The sequence below is a fragment of the Sinocyclocheilus anshuiensis genome, unplaced genomic scaffold, assembly GCF_001515605.1.
Source record: "Sinocyclocheilus anshuiensis isolate Anshui unplaced genomic scaffold, SAMN03320099.WGS_v1.1 scaffold1176, whole genome shotgun sequence".
Lineage (NCBI taxonomy): Eukaryota > Metazoa > Chordata > Actinopteri > Cypriniformes > Cyprinidae > Sinocyclocheilus > Sinocyclocheilus anshuiensis.
The window spans coordinates 82,717-107,923 of NW_015548248.1; the positions used below are offsets into that span (position 1 = coordinate 82,717).

The following is a 25,207-nucleotide window of genomic DNA, read 5'->3' on the forward strand; positions in this document are numbered from 1 at the left end:
TGCGCACATTGTAAGCGCTTCGTGTTAAAAACTGCAAAGCACAAAGTGAAGAGAAATTGATGCGTAGTGTATTATATCTGTGCAACAGTTATTGAGCCTTTATTTTAACAGTTTTAAATTTCAGTTACTGTGCACGTTAAAAACAATTTATAGTCTTTTCTACACCCGTGTTTTGTTCTCACAGACACCCGGTAGCAAGTAACAAAACAACATTAAATTCCGGCAAGAAGATAAAGTCCTTTTTGCAAAATCATAGACATGTATTTACAAATCAAGTATAATGGGAACACAGAATGATCTTGGAGAGAGCTTTACCGAGCTGACTGCTGTAACCGAATGCGACCAGGGTTTAAAGGCTGAACGAATGACTGACAGCCACAGCGGAGGAAAGAGTTTGTGTGAACTTTAATGTAAGGACTTAAATATGCATATGTAGCTCACATTAAGCTATCGTATGGCTTCAGAAGTAACACAGAATAATTCGGACAATCGAAAAAAAATAAAAAATCTCGGATTTGGATCGGCTCTCTCTGCCTGATCGGCTCTCATCTGAGAAAAATGGCACTATCGGAGCCGATACCCGATATGAATATCGGATCGGCGCATCCCTACCAAATACACAAAAATTTTTTTAGCAGCGTCATATTCTTTAAGCAAAACAATTGTGATTATTTCTGAGAACTATTTGACTGCAGGCAGACATACATTATGGTACAGTACAAATATTTGGAGCGTCCCTTATTCTGTCCCTTATTTAAGCAAAACAATTGTGATTATTTCTGAGAACTATTTGACTGCAGGCAGACATACATTATGGTACAGTACAAATATTTGGAGCGTCCCTTATTTTGTCCCTTATTTTCTTAAAGAACAAACGCTTATTTTCTACAAGAATAAACACTATTTTCTTAAAGAATAAAAGATAAAGAATCACAATTGTCCCTTATTTTCCATTTCTGAAGTTAATTGGCAACCCTAATGATGACGTAATTATCTTTTGACAGCGGCACCTTGCTCAAAAAAAAAGTCAGTTGTTGGAGATATGCGAGCAAAAAATAATAGATGAAAAATGGATAATAGAAAGCACAAAGGTGGCACTGAAAAGGCCAGTAAAAAAAAATAAAAAAATAAGTGGGCCGGTCTATGGCATGAAACTCCAGGGCTGAAAATGAGTCCCACTCCGGCCCTGAATGTCACTGTCATTTGATGCTGGATGTGGTGAATAAGCTGCCAGTGATCAAAATATTGAATATCAAGTCATCGAAAATGATTGTTTTGAGAATATGGTTGAGATCGTGAATATGAGGCAGATGCTGAATGCTCTGACGATGACAGCGATGGTAAAATCAGCTGCACAAATTGAACCCTTTTAAGGGTCAAAAGGTAACAACATATGCTTTATTTTTTTCTTCTGTAATTGTTCTTAAAATATCAAGAGAGTTTTTTGCTATTGCAGCAGTTAGAGATCCATCTGTGCTGTATATATAGGTCCGGGTCGCTAAAGACCCGAATATGTAATAATGATTGGCGAAACATTCATGCATTTAAGGGTTAAATGTGTTATCATGCTATTTAGAATGCCTGGAATTTTGAGTTTTAATAGACTAAAAAATCTTGTGCGTGCACTCTGTGTGTGATTTGGTGATATAGCCTACTTGATAATGTCAGATCGCACATCATTACAACAGCACTTACCATATTATCACAGACAATGCTGTATCGCACAGCACACCCTAGCCTCGACTTGAGTGGAAAATGAATCATCCGCGGACGTGCGCGCACTTGTTTGCACGTGAGCACGAGTCTAACTTAGACCACTGATTCGTCAAACCTGCTTTCCTGCAGTCCGTGTTCTTCTGACTATTTTGTAGTAAGTAACGAATACGCTTTGGGGAAATGTATCGGAGTAAAAGTATACATCTTAATTAGGAAATGTAGTGGAGTAAAAGTAAAAGTTGGCTGAAATATAAAAACTCAAGTAAAGTACAGATACTCCCAAAAAATACTTAAGTACTATAACGAAGTATTGTTACTTCGTTATATTACACCACTGGCTTTGCTGGATAACTATAACTAGAATTTTCCATAATAACGCTTCCTCCAGTGAAAAAGTGCATCTCCTGTTGTCTCTCACATCAAAATCCAGCCACATATTTGTTTAGAGCTGTTTTGGCTTGTAAACGGTGCTTGATCTCTGCAGATTTCTCTCTTGATTCAGGAGGAAGCTTTATTATGGATTATGGACTTGTATTTTAGTTAAAAAAACTTCTTAATGCTGGATTTGTTTCAGTTTTTGTGTGCTTATCAGCAGAGTGGTGTGAATTATTGTGATGTTTTTATCAGCTGTTTGGACTCTCATTCTGACGGCACCCATTCACATCCATTGCTGAGACACTGATGCAATGCTACATTTCTCCAAATCTGACGACCAAACACTCTCATCCTAATCTTGATTGGCGTAAATTTACAGAACATTTTCATTTTTGGTTGAACTATTCCTTTAAGTTAAAGGGGTCATATGATGCGATTTCAATCTTTACTTTCTCTTTGGAGTGTTACAAGCTCTTGGTGCATAAAGAAGATCTGTAAATTTGCAAAGACTAAAGTCTCAAATCCAAAGAGATATTCTTTATAAAAGTTAAGAGTCAGCCACACCTACCTAAAACGGCTTGTTCGCTCATGTAGTGATACCTACGTCACTATGTGGAAATATTAGCATAATGCCGCCCAAATGTGCACGCAAAGAAAGAAGGCGTGGTTTCACCAAATACACAAAATAATGATCTTTAAAAAAGCATAATATGACCACTTTAAGAAAATTCTTTGTTATAGTAGGACCCTATGATTTATATGTTTAAAACGTGAATGGAATCTCAGAATCATAAATAAAAATAAAAATGTAATTTACTGTGTAGCGTGGAATGTCACAGATTTTGGCAAATTTTTATGTTTTTTTTGGAAAATGCAGAATTTGGGAAAAAAATTTAAAAGATTTCATAGGGCCCTAAAAATGTATATATATATATAAATTCATTCAAAGTTTCGTCCTTTCAATTTATTGTTTTACTACTATGTAATTTAACCATTAAAACAGAGTCCAGAAAAATTAAAACGATTTTTTTTTTAATTTTTGGAAAAAATTTAATGAATTTGGGAATAAATAACATGAATTTCACAGAGCCTTATTTTTAGTATAATTATGAGCAAAGGTATTTTTTAACTTAGTTTTTTTGTGCAATCTTTGTGCATTTATATTTATATACAAACCACAAAATAAGACTGAAACAACCAACAAAATGCCACTAAACTACTTAGTAAATGTCTTTTTAAAATCTAAATCTACTCTCCTTAAATCTTAAAGATGATGTTCCAATTGGAAACAATGACAAAGAACACAGTCACAGACCGAAGCACGTTTCAATCTGGACTCAACGTGATCTTCTGGAGACTGGACAGACTGAAGATGATTTGCAAGGCGCTCCACTAAACGTGACTTTGACGGATGGCCTACATGCATTAGTGGAGGTGGGGACATTAGCGCTCGGGGCAGAACGCAGCGCTCAGCAGATAATGTCCATAATGAAATTTAGGCTCTAAGTGGAGGATGAAGTGACAGAGAGAGGTTTAAATACCAGCAGAGAGACGGCAGATCTTCAACGTCCATCCAATATATCAGCAGGCGCTAAAGTCGCTTTCTAACAGAGCATTAGAGATTCTCAGAAAGAGAAAAACAAGAACGAAAAGCTTTAAACCGTCTTACTATTAATAAAGTCTGTCAACAACTACAGCAGTGTTGATTGACACGTAAACAATTACAGTCAGCTAGATTATAACTAGGGTTGCAAAAAGGTGGAACATTTCCAGTAAATTTCTGTAACATTCCAGAAATTTTGGAAAATATCCAGGATTTTTTTGAATATTCCAGGGATTTTTGGAAAGTTTCCAGAAATTTACTGGAAAGTTCCCACCTCTTTGCAACCCTAATTATAACTTATATAGTTAATTTAGAATAACACTAAAGTCATGAGAACTATGAATAAACATGGATGCACACAATTTATTAGTCTACAAAACTGATTTCAATTTTTTAAAACAAAACAAAAAAATCTTCAGATCAAAAGGTTTTAAGATCATAAGAAACTAATTCAGTAATAGTGTGTTTATTAAATAATCAATGGACAGAAATGTAATCTATCAATAAATCACTAGTATTTCTTAGATTAAGTAATGATAACACTTAACAATAAGGTTCCATTAGTTAATGTATTAACTAAATTAACTAACAATGAGCAATTCATTTGTTACAGTATTTATTAATCTTTGTTAATATTAGGTGATATAAACATAATGTAGTGTTAGTTCATTATTTTTTTTTTGCTGGCTTGTTTGTTTGTTTGTTTCTCAATCTCACACTTAGTTCCTGAAGAAATTAATTAGACAAAGACACATATTAATGGAAAACACACACACGTTCATTATTTTTCATTGTTAGTTCAAGTTAATTAATGCACTTAATGTTAACAGATGAAACCTTATTGTAAAAAAATGGAACTTTGTTTAAAAAAAAAAATCTGATTTTTTTTTTTCTCTTTTTTTCTCTGTTTGTCACTCTGACTTACTTCCTGAAAAACTTAATTAAACCCAAAAAAACAGATGGACATAAAACACAAAGCACACACATAAATTCCCACAAAGCATCTTTAACTGCTCAATAAAAACTACAGATGCTGCCTAATGAAGAAAACTGTAAACTACAGCAAAACACAGCCTGAATGCAACCTCAACAAATATTAGGTGATATAAACATAATGTAGTGTTAGTTCATGTAAGCTCAGCTCCATTAAATAATATTAACAAATACAACATTTTTTGTTAGTAATGTTATAACAAATGTCAAAATTAACATGAACTAAGATTAATAAATAAATCAATTATTTTAGAATTATTAACAAATGGAATAATATAATGTTAACAAATGGAAAAATGTAACCTTATTGAAAAGTGTTAGCGATCAACTTTTAAAATATATATTTTTTAATATATTATTATTATATTTTATTATAATATATGTGTGTGTGTGTGTGTGTGTGTGTGTGTGTTGTGTGTGTGTGTGTGTGTGTGTATGCATATATATATATATATATATATATATATATATATTTTATTTTATTTTTTTTTTGCTGGCTTGTTTGTTTGTTTGTTTCTCAATCTCACACTTAGTTCCTGAAGAAATTAATTAGACAAAGACACATATTAATGGAAAACACACACACGTTCATTATTTTTCATTGTTAGTTCAAGTTAATTAATGCACTTAATGTTAACAGATGAAACCTTATTGTAAAAAAATGGAACTTTGTTTAAAAAAAAAAATCTGATTTTTTTTTTTCTCTTTTTTTCTCTGTTTGTCACTCTGACTTACTTCCTGAAAAACTTAATTAAACCCAAAAAAACAGATGGACATAAAACACAAAGCACACACATAAATTCCCACAAAGCATCTTTAACTGCTCAATAAAAACTACAGATGCTGCCTAATGAAGAAAACTGTAAACTACAGCAAAACACAGCCTGAATGCAACCTCAACAAAACATCACTGCCATCCTTCACAAACTCACGACGGACATTATTTATGTTAAACATGCAGTTAACGAGAGTTCGTCTTAATAATCAAGAAACTAAATAATTGAGCAGCACAAAATCACAAAGCACTGCTTCTGAAGTACAACATCCACAAATAAAAACAGCTAAAATGGTCATCCTGAAGAAGAGAAGTACAAATAAACCTGCGAAAGCATGTAAAAACACGCGCTGGTGATGTCCTCTCTAATGATTCGGTACAGCTTTACTGCTGTAACCAGATCGGCTGTATAACTATAGGCTATAGATCTCTGCCACAATTCTGCGCGTGAAAGATCATATATATCATAGAATTGTGGCAGAGATGTAATCCCATATATAACGGCTGTCCATCAGCGGAGCGGAGCTTTTCAAACATCACACGACACGAACACATTCCTGCATCACTATAAACGCACGCGCTCTCTGACGTCACCTACACTAATACATGCCATATGTCAGAGCAGAGCAGCCCAGAGACACTGACAACACACAACAGTGATGTACGAACCACACACACACACACCTCTAGAGAATACATGGCGGCAATTCACATTTTGTGCAATCGCTGTAATGAATATTGGTGCATTACAGATAAAGCGATGAATCGCATGAAATCTGACGAGAACATGTCCTGCTCATGTTTTACTTCACAATAACATGAAAAAATATACATTTTGCATAAATAAAATTAATCCTTGGAGACATTAAACCAATATAAACAAACAATACACACATTTTATTTACTTTAATGATTATTATTATTATTAATAACAATGTTATTAACAAAATATTATTAACTCACATTTTATTTACTTTAATAGTTATTATTAATAACAACAACAATAAATGTTATTAATAAAAATATGAATAAATATAAGTTTCTTAATATTTTTACAGAATACATGTATATAATATATAATATAAATATTATATACAAATTTATAAAAAATTATATATACTATTACTTTTATTGTTATTAATATTTTATTACCGTCATCATTATTATTAATAAATGTTATCATATGTTCATATGTAAATGTTTCATAAAATAATTATTTATTACTAACAATAATCTTATTAATACAATTTATTAATAAAACATACATATTTAATATAAATGTATATATTTAGTATTTTTATAAACAAACATATATTATGTACTTTAATAGTTATTATTAATATTATTTTCAGTATTAATAAATGTTATTCACAAAATATGAATAAAGTTACTGATTTTTATTATTAACATTTATTAATATATATATATATATATATATATATATATATATAAAACTATAAAATGTATAAATATAAAATATGTGTATGTATATATATTTTTTTATTTATACATTTTATGTAATAAACATTATTATCATTATTAATAAAAAAATGACAAATCTGAGAATCATTACTGAGATTGATGAGAATTACATCAAATCTCAGCAGAAAAACATGTGTACAGTAATGAGAATATAGCGGTTAAATGTGCAAAACTGACATAAAAACATTGCTTTTGGATCAAAATAAAGACTGGTTGAGCTTGATGCAGAGCGCAGACACACAAACAGCAGTCGTACGTTCCTCACATGCACTCCAAAGCAGACGCTGAACAAGAGAACACTGATGAGCAGATGTTACAACAAACGCCTGCTGACAGCACCTCATTCATCTTCATTCATGTCAAAACAACATGATATATTTCACTCATCTTTATGACCAGGAAAGACCTGAAAGACCTGTTTCCCTCGTGCCAAAGCCTTCAAATCAGTTAAAAGCTCTCATCAGGAAATTAAACTGCTTTCAGTGATAAAAAAGACCAAACAAAGGAGCAAAACCACTGAGATCAGATCTACTGCAGGACTCGCATTCATCAGTGATAACCTCACAGCCCCATCTACAGACTCACTAACACACTGCATCGAGCTGAGCCAAGGGCCAGGAAATGATGACATACTAACTCATAATCCAGATCAAAAGTTGAATTATGACATACTAATTCATAATTATGAGATAAAAAGTCTAAATTCTGACATACTAATTCAGAATTATGAAATCAAAAGTTGAAATGATGACAATTCATAATTGAGATCAAAAGTTGAAATTATGACATACTAATTTATAATTTTGAGATCAAAAGTTGATATTGACATACTAATTCATAATTATGAGATCAAAATTCTGACATACTAATTCATAATCGAGATCAAAAGTTGAAATTATGACATACTAACTCAGAATTATGAGATCAAAAGTTGAAATTGACATACTAATTCATAATTATGAGATCAAAAGTCAAAATTCTGACATACTAATTCATAATTATAAAAGAAAAAGTCAAAATTCGGACATATTATTTCATAATCGAGATCAAAAATTGGAATTATGACATACTAATTCAGAATTATGAGATAAAAAGTCAAAATTCTGACATACTAATTCATTATCGAGATTAGGGATGTAATGATTCACTCAACTCACAATTCGATTCGATTCACGATTATTATAATTTTTTTTAACAAAATTAGATTTAAGACAAATTATAAATTAAATGTGTCCTTTGATTATTGCTTGGACAAAATGCTGCACATTTCTTTGTGAAATTGAAATATAACACTATAATAATATAGTAATATAGCACTTGCATATTATTGCTCTTTTGTTGGTTTTGATTGCTTCTATTGTCCTCATTTGTAAATCGCTTTGGATAAAAGCGTCTGCTAAATGACAAAATTTAAATATAATGTAAATGTAAATAACAAAACTAAATCAACCGATTTGAATCGTCACATATTTGAATCGATTTTCATCCGGCTCACGGTTAATCGTTACATCCCTAATCGAGATCATAAATTGAAATTGACATACTAACTCAGAATTATGAGATCAAAAGTTGAAATGATGGCAATTCATAATTGAGATCAAAAGTTGAAATTATGACATACTAATTTATAATTATGAGATCAAAATTTGAAATTTACATACTAATTCATAATTATGGAATCAAGTCAAAATTCTGACATACCAATTCATAATCGAGATCAAAAGTTGAAATTATGACATACTAATGCATAATCGAGATCAAAAGTTGAAATTATGACATACTAATTCATAATCGAGATCAAAAGTTGAAATTATGACATACTAATTCATAATTATGAGATCAAAAGTTGAAATGATGACAATTCATAATTGAGATCAAAATTATGACAAACTAATTTATAATTATGAGATCAAAATTTGAAATTGACATACTAATTCATAATTATGAAATCAAGTCAAAATTCTGACATACCAATTCATAATCGAGATCAAAAGTTGAAATTATGACATACTAATTCATAATCGAGATCAAAAGTTGAAATTATGACATACTAATTCATAATTATGAGATCAAAAGTTGAAATTGACATACTAATTCATAATCGAGATCAAAAGTCAAAATTATGACATACTAATTAAGAATTATGAGATCAAAAGTTGAAATTATGACATACTAATTAGGGGTGAGCCATATCATACCGTCCACGATAATACTAATACATTTTTACATGATAAAAAAGTGTCATATCGCGATATCAATGATATAGCGACGCGATGACGTATGGCGAATATATGTTCCCTAGCGCGCACAACAACAACACCACAAACCCAATAGGTGTGTTCGACTTGAAGCAGCGCTGATGGCACATTTACGTTCCCTAGCACGCACAACAACAACACCACAAACCCAATAGGTGTGTTTGACTTGAAGCAGTATGACATCAAAGTATTGTGAGAGCGGTTCTAGAGCATATTCGAGCGCACACTCTTACAGTCAAAATTAGGCGAGGCACATATCTTTAGCGAAGCGGCGCAGAGAGCCACCTTATGACAATAGATTTACACTTCGAATTAGGTAGTCTGTCATCGATGACAGTAGCTCATTGGAAAAGGATGGAAAATGCCCTTCATTTTGTTTGCATTAATAAATACTGCTGCCTGCCAGCTGCAATCACCAATAAAACGTTGTTCCGTGTTTTTTTTTTCTATATCGTCATAAATATCGTTATCGCATATATTCTTGAAATATCGTGATATCATTTTGAGGCTATATCGCCCACCCCTAATACTAATTCATTATTACGAGATAAAAAGTCAAAATTCTGACATACTAATTCAGAATTATGAGATCAAAAGTTGAAATTGACATATTCATAATTATGAGATCAAAAGTCAGAATTATGACATACTAACTCATAATTGAGATCAAAAGTTAAAATTCTGACATACTAATTCATAATTATGAGATAAAAAGTCAAAATTCTGACATACTAATTCATAATCAAGATCAAACGTTGAAATTATGACATACAAATTTATAATTATGAGATCAAAAGTTGAAATTAGGACAATTCATAATTGAGATCAAAAGTCAAAATTATGACATACTAATTCATAATCGAGATCAAAAGTTGAAATTATGACATACTAATTAATACTTATGAGATCAAAAGGTGAAATTATGACACTAATTTATAATTATGAGTTCAAAAGTTAAAATTATGACATACTAATTCATAATTATGAGATCAAAAGTTGCAATTATTACAATTCATAATTGATATCAAAAGCTGAAATTATGGCATACTAATTCATAAATGAGATCAAAATTTGAAATTATGACATACTAAATTGAAATTATGAGATTTATGTTATAATTTATGATTATGATTTATAATGAATTATGATAATCTCACAATTGTGAAGTCATAATTATATATTTTAATACTAATAAAGTTAATATTAGTATTTGCTTTATCTCAACATTTCAAATTAGTATGTCATAACTTCAAATTTTATATTATAATTTTGACTAATTATAATTTGCCAAAGCATGATTTTTTTTTTTTTTTTTTTGGTGGAAATAGGCTTCCATACATTTTTGCCCCAAAAATCAAATAAAAGAAATAAAAAAGTTTGAATCTATTTTTAACCTATTTTAATGACCATTGCATTAAATGCACAGAGTTTGTTTGTAATTCAGTCAATCAGTTTCTCACTACTGTAATAATGTATTTTTTAAAAATTCTGCAGTGAAGCATTAACGCAAATCCACACCTTGACTTTCTGCCAAAACATTGATAAAAAAAAAATAAACATAAGTGCATGCAGTTATAAATTTCTGAAAAAATCGCGCGAATATGAACGTGGTTTTGCGCAGCTCGTCAGTGAACAACGGCTCTGTGTAGTTAATGCTGCTCAATGTGAAAGCCCGCAGGTGATGGAGATTTACCGCTGATTACAGAACCGGCTTTACTGATAAGATGCTCGTTAAACATCGCATGCGATTAATCGTGCAGCCCTAGTAAAAATGCAGAAAATCTACTGAGAATCAGCACTTAGAATATGTACAGCAAAGATAATATATGGGTTAAATGTTATGAAAATAATTTCACAGTAATGACGCTGATCATTTGTTGCATCTAGGGTTGCAAAGGGGTGGAAAATTTCTGGTAAATTTCCAAAAATCCTTGGAATATTACAAAAAAATCCTGGAAAGTTTCCAAAATTTATGGAATATTTCCTAAATTTACTGGAAATTTTCCACCTTTTTGCAACCCTAGTTGCATCACGCCTGGTTAGAACAAAAGTAACAAGAAATAACACATACAGTCCATCAACTTCACATCGCACTGAAATTCTCAAACACATCACAGGCAGTTCATCACTATAATGCAATAACCACATGAAATCAACTAATTCTTGCCAATTCCAACCAACCAATCAGTCAAAGCCAGCTGTTAAATAGTGGTCAGACTCACAGTATTGGCCAGTTCCAGGTAGCTTCCCCCCAGAGCCCCGCTGCGGCCGGTGGGATGCTGGGACAGGAGCTTGTGAAGTCCAGCCAAAGGCTCCAGAACACTGGGCTGATCCACAAGTTTCTGGAGTAACGGTGAGCTCTGCTGCGGAGGATGCACTTGTGTCAGAGACTGCAGGTCTGGACTCTGTACGTCTCGAGCTCCAGAAACAAACTCCCAGCTCTCACGAGCGCCTGTGGGAACAAACACACGACATGCATTACACTACACTGAACGCAGAATGGGATGCCAGACAAAAAGACAAAGATACAAGACTGAGAACTTAATGAGGGATAACTACAATCCCATGAACCACTGTGAAAAAAACAATAGAGGAATATAAAACTGTCAATTTAAAGTTGTTACTTATGCATATAGAAAAAAGTATATATTGTAAGCTTATTGCAAAATGTGCAAATATATACATATATTTCAGTGTTTTGAGAGTGTAGTGAGACTGACTCTATTATGCCAGAATCATGAGCAATGTAATTTGTCTTGCCAGGAATTCTGCTATTAAACACAATTATTTTAAGAAAAATATGGCTTCAACAAAAGCATAAACCATCAATCGACAACCTCAGAGCTCACAGTAGGTCTGTCTTTAAAAATAATTTCTATACCCATATGGAATTATTGTATTTTGTCCATCATTGCTAATAAAAATGTGATTTTTAAAACAAATAATAAAACTGTTGCACTCTATATTTTTGTCCATTACTGCTAATAAAAATGCATGATTTTAATGCAAAAAAGATAAGGTTGCACTCTATTTTGTCAATTATTGCTAATAAAAATGTGATTTTTAATACAAAAAATATACTGTTGTACTCTTTTTTTTGTTTATTATTGCTAACAAAAATGTGTGATTTTTAATACAAATAATACAGCTGCACTCTATATTTTTGTCAATTCTTGCTAATAAAAAGTAGATTTTTATTACAAAAATTATACTGTTGCACTCTACATTTTTGCTTATTAATGCTAATAAAAATTTGTGATTTTAAATACAAAATTATACTGTTACATTCTACAGTTTTTATTTATTATTGCTAATAAAATGTGTTTTAATACAAAATTATACTGTTGCACTCTAAATTTTTGCTTATTAATACTAATAAAAATGTGTGATTTTTAATTTAAAAATTATACAGCTGCACTTCGGATTTTTGTCCAATAATGCTGATAAAAATGTATGACCTTTATTTAAAAAATTATACTGTTGCACTCCACATTTTTGTCCATCAATAATGATACAGTTGCACTTACATTATTGTCCATAATGCGACTAAAAATGTGTATACTAAATTATAACACACAAAAACATTTATTTATTAAAAGGACAAATCATTCAAGGTAATTGCTCTGAAAAACTCATTTTAGATTTAGCTGAGATCTGGACAGGAGAATCATCGTAGAGAACATACCTAGACTATTCTCGCTGCTGGTGGGCCAGGAGGCCACGTGTTCATGAAGTGTCCTCTTCTCCGAGTCGCTGGAGAGCAGCGATAGCTGTCCTTCCTCCTTGCGGATCTCGTTGACCAGCTGCATGCGGCAGCGTGTGAAGTCTTCGAAGGAGATGTTTCCTCGCTCGTCTGCGCCGAGCTGCCCCATGATCTCTGCCACCGAATCCTCCATGTTCAGCTGCCGGCAGACCATCAGCAGATCATTCCTGACCGAGACAGACAGAGAGACAGAAGCTTGAGATTCAAGAGAGAGGTAACACATGCAATGAGATCTTATTAATACCAATTTTTACAAGTACAGTCACCCCAAATTGTATTTGACGTGACGTGACGTGACATGTGGCCAAGTATGGTGACCCATACTAGGAATTAGTGCTCTGCATTTATCCCATCCAAAGTGCACACACACAGCAGTGAACACACACCCGGAGCAGTGGGCAGCCATTTATGCTGCGGCGCCCGGGGAGCAGTTGGGGGTTCGGTGCCTCAGTCGTGGTATTGAAGGTGGGAGAGAGCGCTGTACATTCACTCCCCCCACCTACAATCCCTGCCGGTACGAGACTCGAACCCGCAACCTTTGGGTTATGAGTCCGACTCTCTAACCATTAGGCCACGACTTCCCCCTGGAAGGACAGTTTAGTCACAAAAGCATGAAAAAGTGTCTGCATCAGCAGGATATTTTCTCACAACTGACTTCATCACATTCACTATTATGAACATCTTCCACTAATGTTTCACAATCACCTTCAGTCGTGAAATATCAAAATTATGATTTGTAAACACATGCACGATCAAGCAAAGTCGCATTTACAAGTGAGAAACTAGTAAATCTAGATGACACACTAAATTCCATCACTTGCTCACCAATGGATGTGAATGGGTGCCGTCAGAATGAGAGTCCAAACAGCTGATAAAAACATCACAATAATCCACAAGTAATCCACAGCACTCCAGTCCATCAGTTAACATCTGGAGAAGACAAAAGCTGAAACAAATCCAGCATTAAGATGTTTTTAACTAAATACAAGTCCATAATCCATAATAACGCTTCCTGCAGTGAAAAAGTGCATCTCCTGTTGTCTCTCACATCAAAATCCAGCCACATATTTGTTTAGAGCGGTTTAAACGCTGCTTGATCTGTGCAGATTTCTCTCCTGATTCAGACCAGAACACTTTTTCACTGGAGGAAGCGTTATTATGGATTATGGACTCAATGTATTTGAGTTAAAAACGTCTTAATGCTGGATTTGTTTCAGCTTTTGTCTTCTCCAGATGTTAACTGATGGACTGGAGTGCTGTGGATTACTTGTGGATTATTGTGATGTTTTTATCAGCTGTTTGGACTCTCATTCTGACGGCACCCATTCACTGCAAAGCAAGTGATGCAATGCTGCATTTCTCCAAATCTGATGAAGAAAAAACTCATCTACATCTTGGATGGCCTGAAGGAGAGGACATTTTCAGCAGCTTTTCATTTTTGGGTGAACGACTCCTTTAAGGCATTATGTATGAAACAGCTTACAGACAATATCGCTTCACATTTCTCATAATTCACAGTTCACTTAACGTTTGTTAAACATCATGCATAAAGAATTGCTATAAAAAGTTAAATAATATAAAAAAGCTAAATTAAATCATATAAATGTAACATATAAAATGTATTAAGCTTCTGTATGATTTGTATGACCTGAATGCATGACATGCTGTAGCTCAATACCAAATACTCAACTCAAAAGTTGCATGTCTTTATTTTCAACACCAGATCTATTCTATATCGTTGGAAGCTGAACACATTTCACATGTTTGTGCATCTTTCTGTTTTATATTTTGTATCTAATGCAATGACATTTAGACATTTTTAAGAGTAATTTTAAGTTTCAGATGCATGATCTTTTTATTTCATCACATCGAAGCATGCTGTTGTCTTTTTTTTTTTTTTTAGCAAAGAATAAGACTAAATGCTTTTGCAAATCAGTTCTGAAGCCACTAATATCACCTCTTCAGAATCACTTTAATTCATCAAATTACAGAAATGTATGCAAGATGTCCCTCCAGCAACACGAACACACGATCAGCACTGAAACAAGTTCAGAAACATCAACAAACGCCAGTGTAGCGGATGAGGACGAAACATTTCCCGTCACTTCCGACGCTCCAACTACAGACTTCTGACAACCTCGGGAGCGTCCAAACAAACTTCATACGTCTTATTATGTTTGTTTGCGCTCTTTGCACGAATTAAATCGTACTATCGTTGCTTTGCGATCGTTCATACAAGCTAAAAACGCCCGTGACATCACCGCGCCCGTCGAATCTTATGCCGCAAGTAAACGCGTCAGAGTGAGTTTGGTGTAGTTTCCGACCGGTTAATGTAGCCGTCTCCGTCCCCGTCACACGTCTGGAAGAGCCGCCGCACGCGCTCCTCCTCCGCGGTGCTGCACGAGCCGCTGCTGCCGCTGCTGCCGCTCTCCGCCGCCGCCATCACGATCACAGGCGCTCGCTCAAACACGGTCCATGGGTGTGTTGGTGTCAGTGCACTCTGGTTTCGTTGAAAATGCTAGATCTAAAACGGCATATTCTTTTTAACTACTTTGCATATTGTAGAACATAACAGATATTATATTATCCATTCCAAAATAAAAAAACAAAACAAAGGGACTTACAAAAGTAAAAAAAAAGTTTGTTTTATTGTACATATACATGTATATTTATTTTATTTGGAATAAAATGTAATTAATTTTATTCTGAATATTGAATTTTAAATACATTTATGTTTATTTTATTATAAAGACATTTATATTTGTTTTAGTTTATTTTGAATAATATAATTTTTTTAAATAAATGTATATTTATTTTATTTTATTCTGAATAACATTTGATTTTAAATAAATTTATTATATTTATTTTAGCTTATTTTGAATAGTATTTATTTTTAAATAAATGTATATTTAATTTATTCTGAATATTATGTATTTATTTTAAATAAATTAATATATATATATTTTTTTAAAGGCATACATTTTTTTTATTTTGAATAATATTTATTTAATTTTAAATAACTTCATTTTTTTTTTTTTTTTTAAACATTTATATTTTATTTTGAATACTATTTATTTTCAAATACATTTATTTATTTAGAATACTATATATTTTATTTTAAATACATTTATATTTATTTTTTTGTTTCATTCTAAACATTTGTTTTATTTAAAAGGCATATATTTATTAATAGGGGTGTGCGATATATATCTTCTAATTGTTGTTTAAACGATATGCGATTTGACATTATCGACTATAAAAAACAAAAAAAACAAAACAGAAACACACCCAGAGAGTGCATGCATGTGAAGTCTAGGTTGGACTACTGCGCGAGCACATTTAGAGTTCACACTGTCACTGCATGATTTAGTCTATTAAAATGCATTTAGAATTCCTCAAACTTCAAGATATGACTTTTATATGTCTTTTCACTTTTTACCCCCAAAACCATTTCAAATATCACTATTAAAGGTTTTGTTTTTAAAACATCAATACATTATTCATGCATTTGTAGCTGCAGGTTAAATGCGTTCATGTCCTGCATTAAACAGTCTGTGTGAATGCATCATAGTTTATGTGCCACCTCTGCATTGCAAACAAATGTTGTTGATACTGATTTCATTTGATTGGTTGCAGCCTTAGTGTCTTACTATTTAAATTTATTGATTAAATTTAAGAATTTGACACAAAAGATGATGCATACATTTAATAAGGTTAGAAAAAAGTAGAAAATGACCATGAAAGGTACAAATCCATTTAAACGTATTGAAAAAGTAAATTTCTTTTACTCCTGCAAAACGGGCGGATAGTGATTTGGGGGCCCCAGGCAAAATATAGGAATTGGGCCCTATATATTTGCACACATTTACCTAGATCAGCCTTGAGGTTCCTTTTTTGTTGTGATGCTTGCTGCTGCACAATGGTGCCCCACAGTTGTGTCCAATGTTTCTACATTCTTCATGTACATGTTATAATGGCTTTCTTTCATGTTGTAGACCACGAAATAGCGATTGATTTAGTTTTCACAAAAACAAAATAAATGATAAAATGATAAACCTCACAATTGAGCCTTTAAACCATTTTTTAAGAAAAGAGATGAGTCGGAAGTATAAATTATGATATTAATTTAAACTGGGTTACGTGGGTGGATTTTCGCATTGGTCTGAACAAAAACTGCAGATGGGATTATTGAAAATGCACATTGATTCTCTGCCAGCAGGAGGCGCTTTTGGGACATCAGAAATACAGCGGTTTCCTCGGTAACGGCTGTAAACAAAGCAGCGCTGCTCATAAACGCTACTTTATCAGATAAAATAAAAAAATGCCACCGAAACTTTTCTGAAGACAGGCGGTTCCCTTCAGAGATTCATTCATATAAAAACTTGAATTCGTGAGAATGAGAAAAATATAGCCTATATTGAGGAGGAAAGTCCACTGATGAGTTACCAGCGTAAGCTTGTGTGCCAAAGGCTGTCTAATTCTAAACTTTAAAATACACTTATTTTAGTTATTTTAACTACAAATTTAAATGATAAAATAATGAAATGGAAATTATACATTACACAACTAAGGATTATATCAACCAAACAAGTAACTGCGTATGCGTCCTCTATTTGGGTCCTTCTCATAAATGAGTATGCTGCATTTAAAACAATAAACATATAATATGCACTGTAGCGCAATATTTAATTACAGCTTCAGATACATGATATTTTCATTTGCTACAAGCAGGATACACGAGAAGCGTGTTCAACTCGGACACGCAGATGGTTGTCGTGGTGATAAACACTGTAAAAAGCAACTATTCTCATGTCAGCGCTTAATGCGCATCTCGTAGATGAAAAGCATTTTAGGGGGCCCTTGGCTTTTGGGGGCCCAAGGCGGTCGCCTACCTTTGCCTAATGGGTAAGTCCGCCTCTGCTGCAAACTAATCATCGCACAGAATATGAAGAATATCAGAAGTGTTAGGAGTCAGCTGTCCATGCCTGACAAAATACCAGCACAATAACATGCTCGGCAAAATATCGAGATATCATTTTTTTTGTCATTTTCGCACATCGTGTGGGTTTGGTGAAGTGTAGCACAAACAAACTTTTTTTTTTTCACGCGTTTCCTCTAAACTGACCCACAACCTAATCAGTTTGTACACAGAAATTAATTAATTCAAACAATCAATTCAGGCCAAACATACATAAAAACAGCTTTTACAAACCCATTGCAAATGTTTTATTGATAGTATAATCTATCAAATGTAATGAACTAATCATGTAATACCATTATTAAATATAAGTGTCGATATAACACTTCTATAATGAATGAATGATCCAATGACTGTATCATTTCATTTTACATTTACTGTATCATTTCATATTTCCATAACAAAAAAAAAAATCTAAAAATAACATTTATAGCCCTTATATGCATTGTTATATATCTCCCGTCATACTAATGTGTAAATTTGGTTTGATCAAACTGCAAATATAGGATGAGCAGTCAGATATAGACGTAGTTAATTTTGGTAGAAGTGAGAAAGAAAAAGAGATGAAAAAGAGATGTGGGAAGGAAGAACAAAACACAAATCTGACTGAAAAACATTCTTCCAGACGGAGAGAGTTTCCTCAGACCTGAAAGTCATCAAACTATTGGTTGCCCTTTGACCTCACATGTGTTTCCAGCACGACTAAAGGCTTTTATTCCAGAGAAATCACTGCTGATCATGTGTCAATATTTAGTCGCTTGCGCAACTCTTTTCTGCAGAGAAAAAAGGCCCAAACACTTTAAGCTCTGATGGAGAACGGATGAGTATCAGAAGAGGAACCCAAAGCCAAAGACAATAATAGGAAGCTTTTAAAAAGCAGCGAGACCTTTTAAAAAATTCCTGAGCAGAGATCAGAACAAAAACATCAGCGATCCGTCCAAACAAGAACATTTCTCACATTAGCCGAGGAAACAGAAGAACGGCTGAGGAAGAGGATGGATCTGGAAGGAGACTGCGGGTCAGAAAACACAAGCAATAGGAGCTCATTCACTTTCTCTGTGGATCAGTGTGATTTCAGTATTTATATACTCGTATCATTTTTATTAAAATTAATTAACATTAATAAAATTATACCTTTTATTTTTATACTTTCAGGTTTAATTTTAAATTTAATTTGACTTTTTAGTAACGTTATGTGCATGTCCTTTTTATTCGTTTTTGTTCTTTTTAAATTGTTGAATTTAATTTTTATTTGTTTTAGTTTAGTGTAATTTTCCAGTTAGTAGAACTGTTGTGCGTCTCCGAACAAAACACAATTTCTGAACGAATCCGCGTTTTGTAAAGATCATAAAGTTTTCATAAAGATCGAGAGCCGTTTACGTCATACCTGAATGAATCATCTGTTCGAACGAATCGAATGAATGAATGACTCAATATCTCATTAAGATCTTTACCGCCACCTAGTGGCAGTTTCAGTGTCTTGTTTAGCATATAATTTAATCAAAAAATAATTTCATATTTCCATTAAAAAAATCTGAAAATAAAAAAAAAAATCCATATTAATAAAAAATAATTAAAGGGATAGTTCACCCAAAAATAAAAAATTAAAAGAAAAATGTCCTTCTAAAGCTACTTTTTGTAATGTCTATTTGATGTTTTTCTCATTTAATGGCTTTAAATGATGCTTTGGGGGTGATTTCTCAGACAAATCTGATGCGAGCATATAATAAATATAAAAAAAAAAAAAAAATTGAAGCCAAATTATGCCGATGCCAACATGGACAGATTTCATGACATAAAATAAAAAATAAAGTGAATTAATAGCTGTCCAGTCTATGTTAAGTTAATTTTGTTGAACTTACACTTTTTATTTATATATTTACTTCTTATTTGTTTTAGTTTAGTTATTTAATTCATTTTAAATTTATATAAAGTTCTAGTAATTTTGTTGTGCTTTTGTCATTTTTATTAGTTAAATTTTTGTTTTCTTTTTTATATGTCTATATAGTTTTCATAATTTTTTGTTTTAGTTATTTTAGTACATTAAGTTAAAATGAAAATGAGAAATGTTGCTTTGGCAACTAGCTGAAATAAAAATCCATTTTTTTTTCATGCTTTGATTTTTCATGTTTTTTTCTCTATTAAAGTTGATTTGAGAATTAACGAAAACTTTTTTTTTATAGATTTAGTTAAAACCCTGGTGCAGTTGACCTCGATACTACTGACATGAATCAAACCCATACAATGCCTGCTCTGATTTCATGAAGTCTTTAACAGTAGTTGCATATTTTGCAAGCGAGTGCATCCCGTTTGGTGTACTGCGTTATTATTATGCGTCCTGGAATGGGATTGTGCAATGGAGAAAGATAAGACGCGCGGGCCTCAATACTCCTCTATGGGACGGACTGAAGCGTGAGTTAAAGGTGCAGAAATGCAGAATGACTCGAGATTATCAAATGGCTGAGAAACGCAGAGATCAGCAAAGAAACGGCACATGCATTTATTACTCCCACCTCAATCTGAAAATGCACTGTGAAGCACAAAAGTGCCTCTCAAGGTGGTACAAAAGCAAAGCTCAGCAGACATTTCTTCATGTAAGAATACGGGAATGTCATCATTCCACCGTAAAATACAAAAACGCTTTAAAACACAAAATCTTCAGTCCTGTTGAGATTCTGGAGTCTTTATTTGATGGTTTTGCTGATGTTGCTGTATCCGGCTCCCACACACGTCATCAGGACCTTCTCTCCTCCTTTCTGTTCATCTTCTCCAGGTTTCTGTTGCTCGATCTTGAACATGATCTGAAAGAAGTCTCGGATGTGTCTCAGGAACTCGATTCTGCATGGAAAACAGAGTTAGAACATGGTTTCAACAAGAACAAATCACTGCTAATAGAGTCATTACCACAGTATATGACCAAAAAACATGGTATTACCATGGTACATGTTAAGACAGCATGGCAGTAGTAGGGTTCTCTCTGATACTTCATTGCAGAGAACAAAACCTTCCTAAACAAGGGGTTTGCCAGTTGATTTAAAGCTAATTAAATAAATCTCAAAAATATAAAATAAAACGAAATAATTTAAAAATAAAATGTAAATAAATGATTAAATCAAATAAATAATTAAAAATAATGAACTATATAAAAATTAAATAAATTTAAAATATAAAATAATTAAAATTTGAAACACAATTAAACACTTACTGAAAAAACAAAAATATTTTATTTGTGTACCTGCATGTCATGTGACAATTAACCAACATCAGAGAACCGTTAAGGTTCTGTTACAAAAAACAGGGTTAATATAAAGTAAAAAAAAAATACAAAATACAAAAACAGGGTTAATATAAAGTAAAATTCTAATAAAAACATGCAGAAAACAGGGTTAATACAAAGTAACATTCTAAAAAAAATACACAAAAACAGGGTTAATATATAGTAAAATAAATAAAAAAATACACAAAAACGTTTATTTTTTTTATTTTTTGTACTTTATATTAACTATATATATATAACTATATATTATATAGTAAAATTCTAAAAAAACAAAAACAAAAAACAGGGTCAATGAAGTAAAATTCTATTTAAAAAATACAAAAACAGGGTTAATATAATGTAAAATTCTAATAAAAACATGCAGAAAAACAGGATTAATATAAAGTAACATTCTAAAAAAAATACAAAAAACGGTTAATATAAAGTAAAATTCTAAAAAATATATACAAAAACAGGGTTAATATAAAGTAAAATTCTATTAAAAAATACAAAAACAGGGTTAATATAATGTAAAATTCTAATAAAAACATGCAGAAAAACAGGGTTAATATAAAGTACAATAAAAAAAAAAATGTAAAATTCTATTAAAAACATGCAGAAAAACAGGGTTAATATAAAGTAAAATAAAAAAAAATACACAAAAACAGGGTTAATATAAAGTAAAATTCTAAAAAAACAAAAACAAAAAACAGGGTTAATATAAAGTAAAATTCTAAAAAATATATACAAAAACAGGGTTAATATAAAGTAAAATTCTAATAAAAACATGCAGAAAAACAGGGTTAATATAAAGTAAAATAAAAAAAAATACACGAAAACAGGGTTAATATAAAGTAACATTCTAAAAAAATACAAAAAACAGGGTTAATATGCTGTAAAATTCAAAACAAAAAAACAGGGTTCATATAAAGTAAAATTCTATTAAAAAAAACAGGGTTAATATAAAGTAAAATTCTTAAAAAAAAAACACACAAAACAGGGTTAATATACAGTAAAATTCTAAAAAAAACAACAAAAAAAACAGGGTTAATATAAAGTAAAAATCTAAAACAAAAAAACAGGTTTAATATAAAATAAAATTCAATTTTTTATTTTTTTTTTACAAAAACAGGGTTAATATAAAGTAAAAAAAAAAAAATAAAAAAAAAAACAGTATTAATATAAAATTAAAAGTTAATGTAGTTAACTAAAATTAAAACTGACATCATAAAAAAACGTTATTTTAAATAACATTTTGTAAAAATTATTTTATTTCAGTTAGTTAACTAAAACTACAAAGACACAAAAAAACTAATAAAATGACTAAAACTTCAAATGAAATTAAATGAAAATATAAAAATAAAAACAAATTCAAAAAGTCAATGCTACTAAAAACACACTGATCAAAAGGCAAAATTCTGAAGATTTTATAGGCATTTTCAGCATAAATCTCCTGCACATATATATGAATCTGGAGTCCACAGAAGTCGATCCACTGGAGGTGAAGCATGTGTTGGCACCGTCAATCTTCAGTTATCATAGTACTGTACTTGACAGGCACACAGCACCGGCACCATGATAACTGAAAATGGACAATTCATGACGGCAGAGAGAAAACTGCTGGATCCCGACGCAAACGTAATGCACAGTTCTAGATGTCTCGATTTTTATTGCAAGATTTCTGTCTTATAGAATCAACAGACTTATTTTCTTAATCAATGCTATTTCATTTCTAATGTATTTTGTTCCCTTAATGACATCAAAAAACCTTTAGGAAAAATAAATCACTTCCAAATGAGTGATGTTTATGTTTGTCACTTGGATGAACTAATACAAGTTTATACATACGTTTTTCAACATTGATAATAATCAGAAATGTTTCTTGAGCAGCAAATCAGCATATTAGAATGATTTCTGAAGATCATGTGACACTGAAGACTGGAGTAATGATGCTGAAAATACCTAATAAATTGCTACTCCGTTATGCATTTCATGTGGAAAATCAAAGAAATAAGCAAAACAAGTCTAGCAGAAACAATTGTGACATAATAAATCAGGCCTTTTAGTTCATTAATATGATGATAAAATAATAACCATGGCGCTTTTATACACAGTCCTCCAAGGTAATAAATGATTAGCATATTCATATACATTATGGCATTAATATGATTCTACAACAACATAGCAGACAACGAAAACAACAACCAAAAACAAGAAAAACAATATCTTTGTCTTTCATTTCATAGCACGAAACAGGAAGATCTGACCCATCGGCATTCATGAACAGACTCAGAACTTGAACCTGGACACGCAATTAACTAAAAAACATAGCTGTACGTCCTCATTTAAAGAGACAGTGGCGCGTTTAGGAACATTACACTTGCATTTAGAATGAAAAACTACAGAAATTTAAACAAGTCAATCCTCACCAAGAAATGACACTCCAGTAATCACATTGAAAACAGTTATTTTAAAATGTAATAATATTTCAAATTTTTTTACTGTATTTCTGATTAAATAAAGCAGGCTCGATGAGCAGAACAGACTTCTTTCAAAAACATTAAAAATGTTACTGACCTCTAACTTGTGAATGGTAACTAGAGTACATTAAACATACATCAAAAATATCAAAACAATAATCAGAAATACAATTTTAGTGTTAATAGGTAAAATATTTTATGTATTACAAAATACACTAAAAGAGCGTCTGTGTCAAATAGGTACCAAGTAGTCTTTCTGTGTCACATGGAGAACTAGCAAGTGTTTTAAACCGTTTTAAATGGCATTTGATTATTTTTGTACTTTGGTTTTCCATTTCTGAACATTTACTGGAACACCTGCAGTCAGATCCCTGAAAAACACTTCCCTGGCATTTATTAATTTGCTCTGGTCGTGTGTGTTTGCGAGCGCTTACGTGTAGGGTGAGAGGGGTCCTAGCAGCGACTTAGACACATCCTGTTGACCTAACGTCATGTACAAGAGAGCCAAACTCTGATTGGTTGAATCCACACAGCCACCCTGGAAAACACAGAGAGAAAGAATAATGTCACACTCGAGGGGACACAGGAGGGTTATTATAATTAAATGAAACTAAAACCATAAAAAAAACTCTTAAAACTAAATGAACAATAACTGAAAATGTAGCAATTTTCATAATAACAATAAAAATATTAATTTTTATAATTAATAAAAATTATTTTCTAATAATTTTTATTTAATTTTTAATTTTTTTTAATAATAAAAATGGAAAATAGCAATAACTGACGATTTTATTTGAGCTATAGCTGCCAAGGAAACCGTTTTTATTTAGTTTAACTTGATGTACTAAAACAAACTAAACTGAAATAAAAATAGATCAAATATTTAACAAAAAAATGTAACCGATTTAATTTCAGCTAGTTACCAAGGAAACATTTCTTATTTTCATTTCACTTGATGTACTAAAATAACTAAAACTGAAATGAAAGTTAATTAAAAAAAAAACTTGATGTACTAAAATAACAATTAAAAAAATAAAAAATAGAAAGCTTGATGTACTAAAATAACAATAAAAAAAATTAATAAATAAAAACCTTGATGTACTAAAATAACAATAAACAATAAAAATAAAAACCTTGATGTACTAAAATACCAATTTAAAAAATAAAAAAATAGAAAACTTGATGTACTAAAATAATTTAAATAAAAACTAAAAACCTTGATGTACTAAAATAACTTAAACAAAAAAAATAAATAAACTTGATGTACTAAAATAAAAACTGAAATAATAATTAATAAAAAAATTGATGTACTAATATACTGAAATATAAATTAATCAAAACTTTCATGTACTACAATAACAAAAACAAATTAAAATTAATAAAAAAATGTAAAAACTTGATATACTAAAATAAAAACTGAAACAAAAAAAAGAGAAAAAAATGACTGCTAGTATTCATAAAAATATATAGATTTATAAAAGTAAAAAAATAAAATTAGTTTGGCCTGTAAAAAAATTAAAATAATTAT

At 31.5% G+C, this 25,207-nt stretch overlaps 1 protein-coding gene and 1 pseudogene across 2 annotated transcripts in view; both read right to left on the reverse strand.

The window, feature by feature from the left end:
- Positions 1–15,612, reverse strand: part of LOC107655285 (uncharacterized) — a 97,046-nt pseudogene extending 81,434 nt beyond the window's left edge.
- A 4,461-nt stretch (positions 15,613–20,073) lies between these two features.
- Positions 20,074–25,207, reverse strand: part of LOC107655287 (RNA 3'-terminal phosphate cyclase-like protein) — a 24,441-nt gene continuing 19,307 nt past the window's right edge. Inside the window, exons 8-9 of one of the 2 annotated variants that reach the window (XM_016442738.1) lie at positions 24,114–24,217; positions 20,082–20,781 (exon numbers count right to left, since the gene is read on the reverse strand). In XM_016442738.1, coding sequence (XP_016298224.1) covers positions 20,628–20,781; positions 24,114–24,217 — 258 coding nt within the window. In that variant the 3' untranslated portion in view covers positions 20,082–20,627. Of the gene's footprint in view, positions 20,782–24,113; positions 24,218–25,207 lie in introns of both variants that reach the window. The other variant, XM_016442739.1, reaches the window with a different exon arrangement.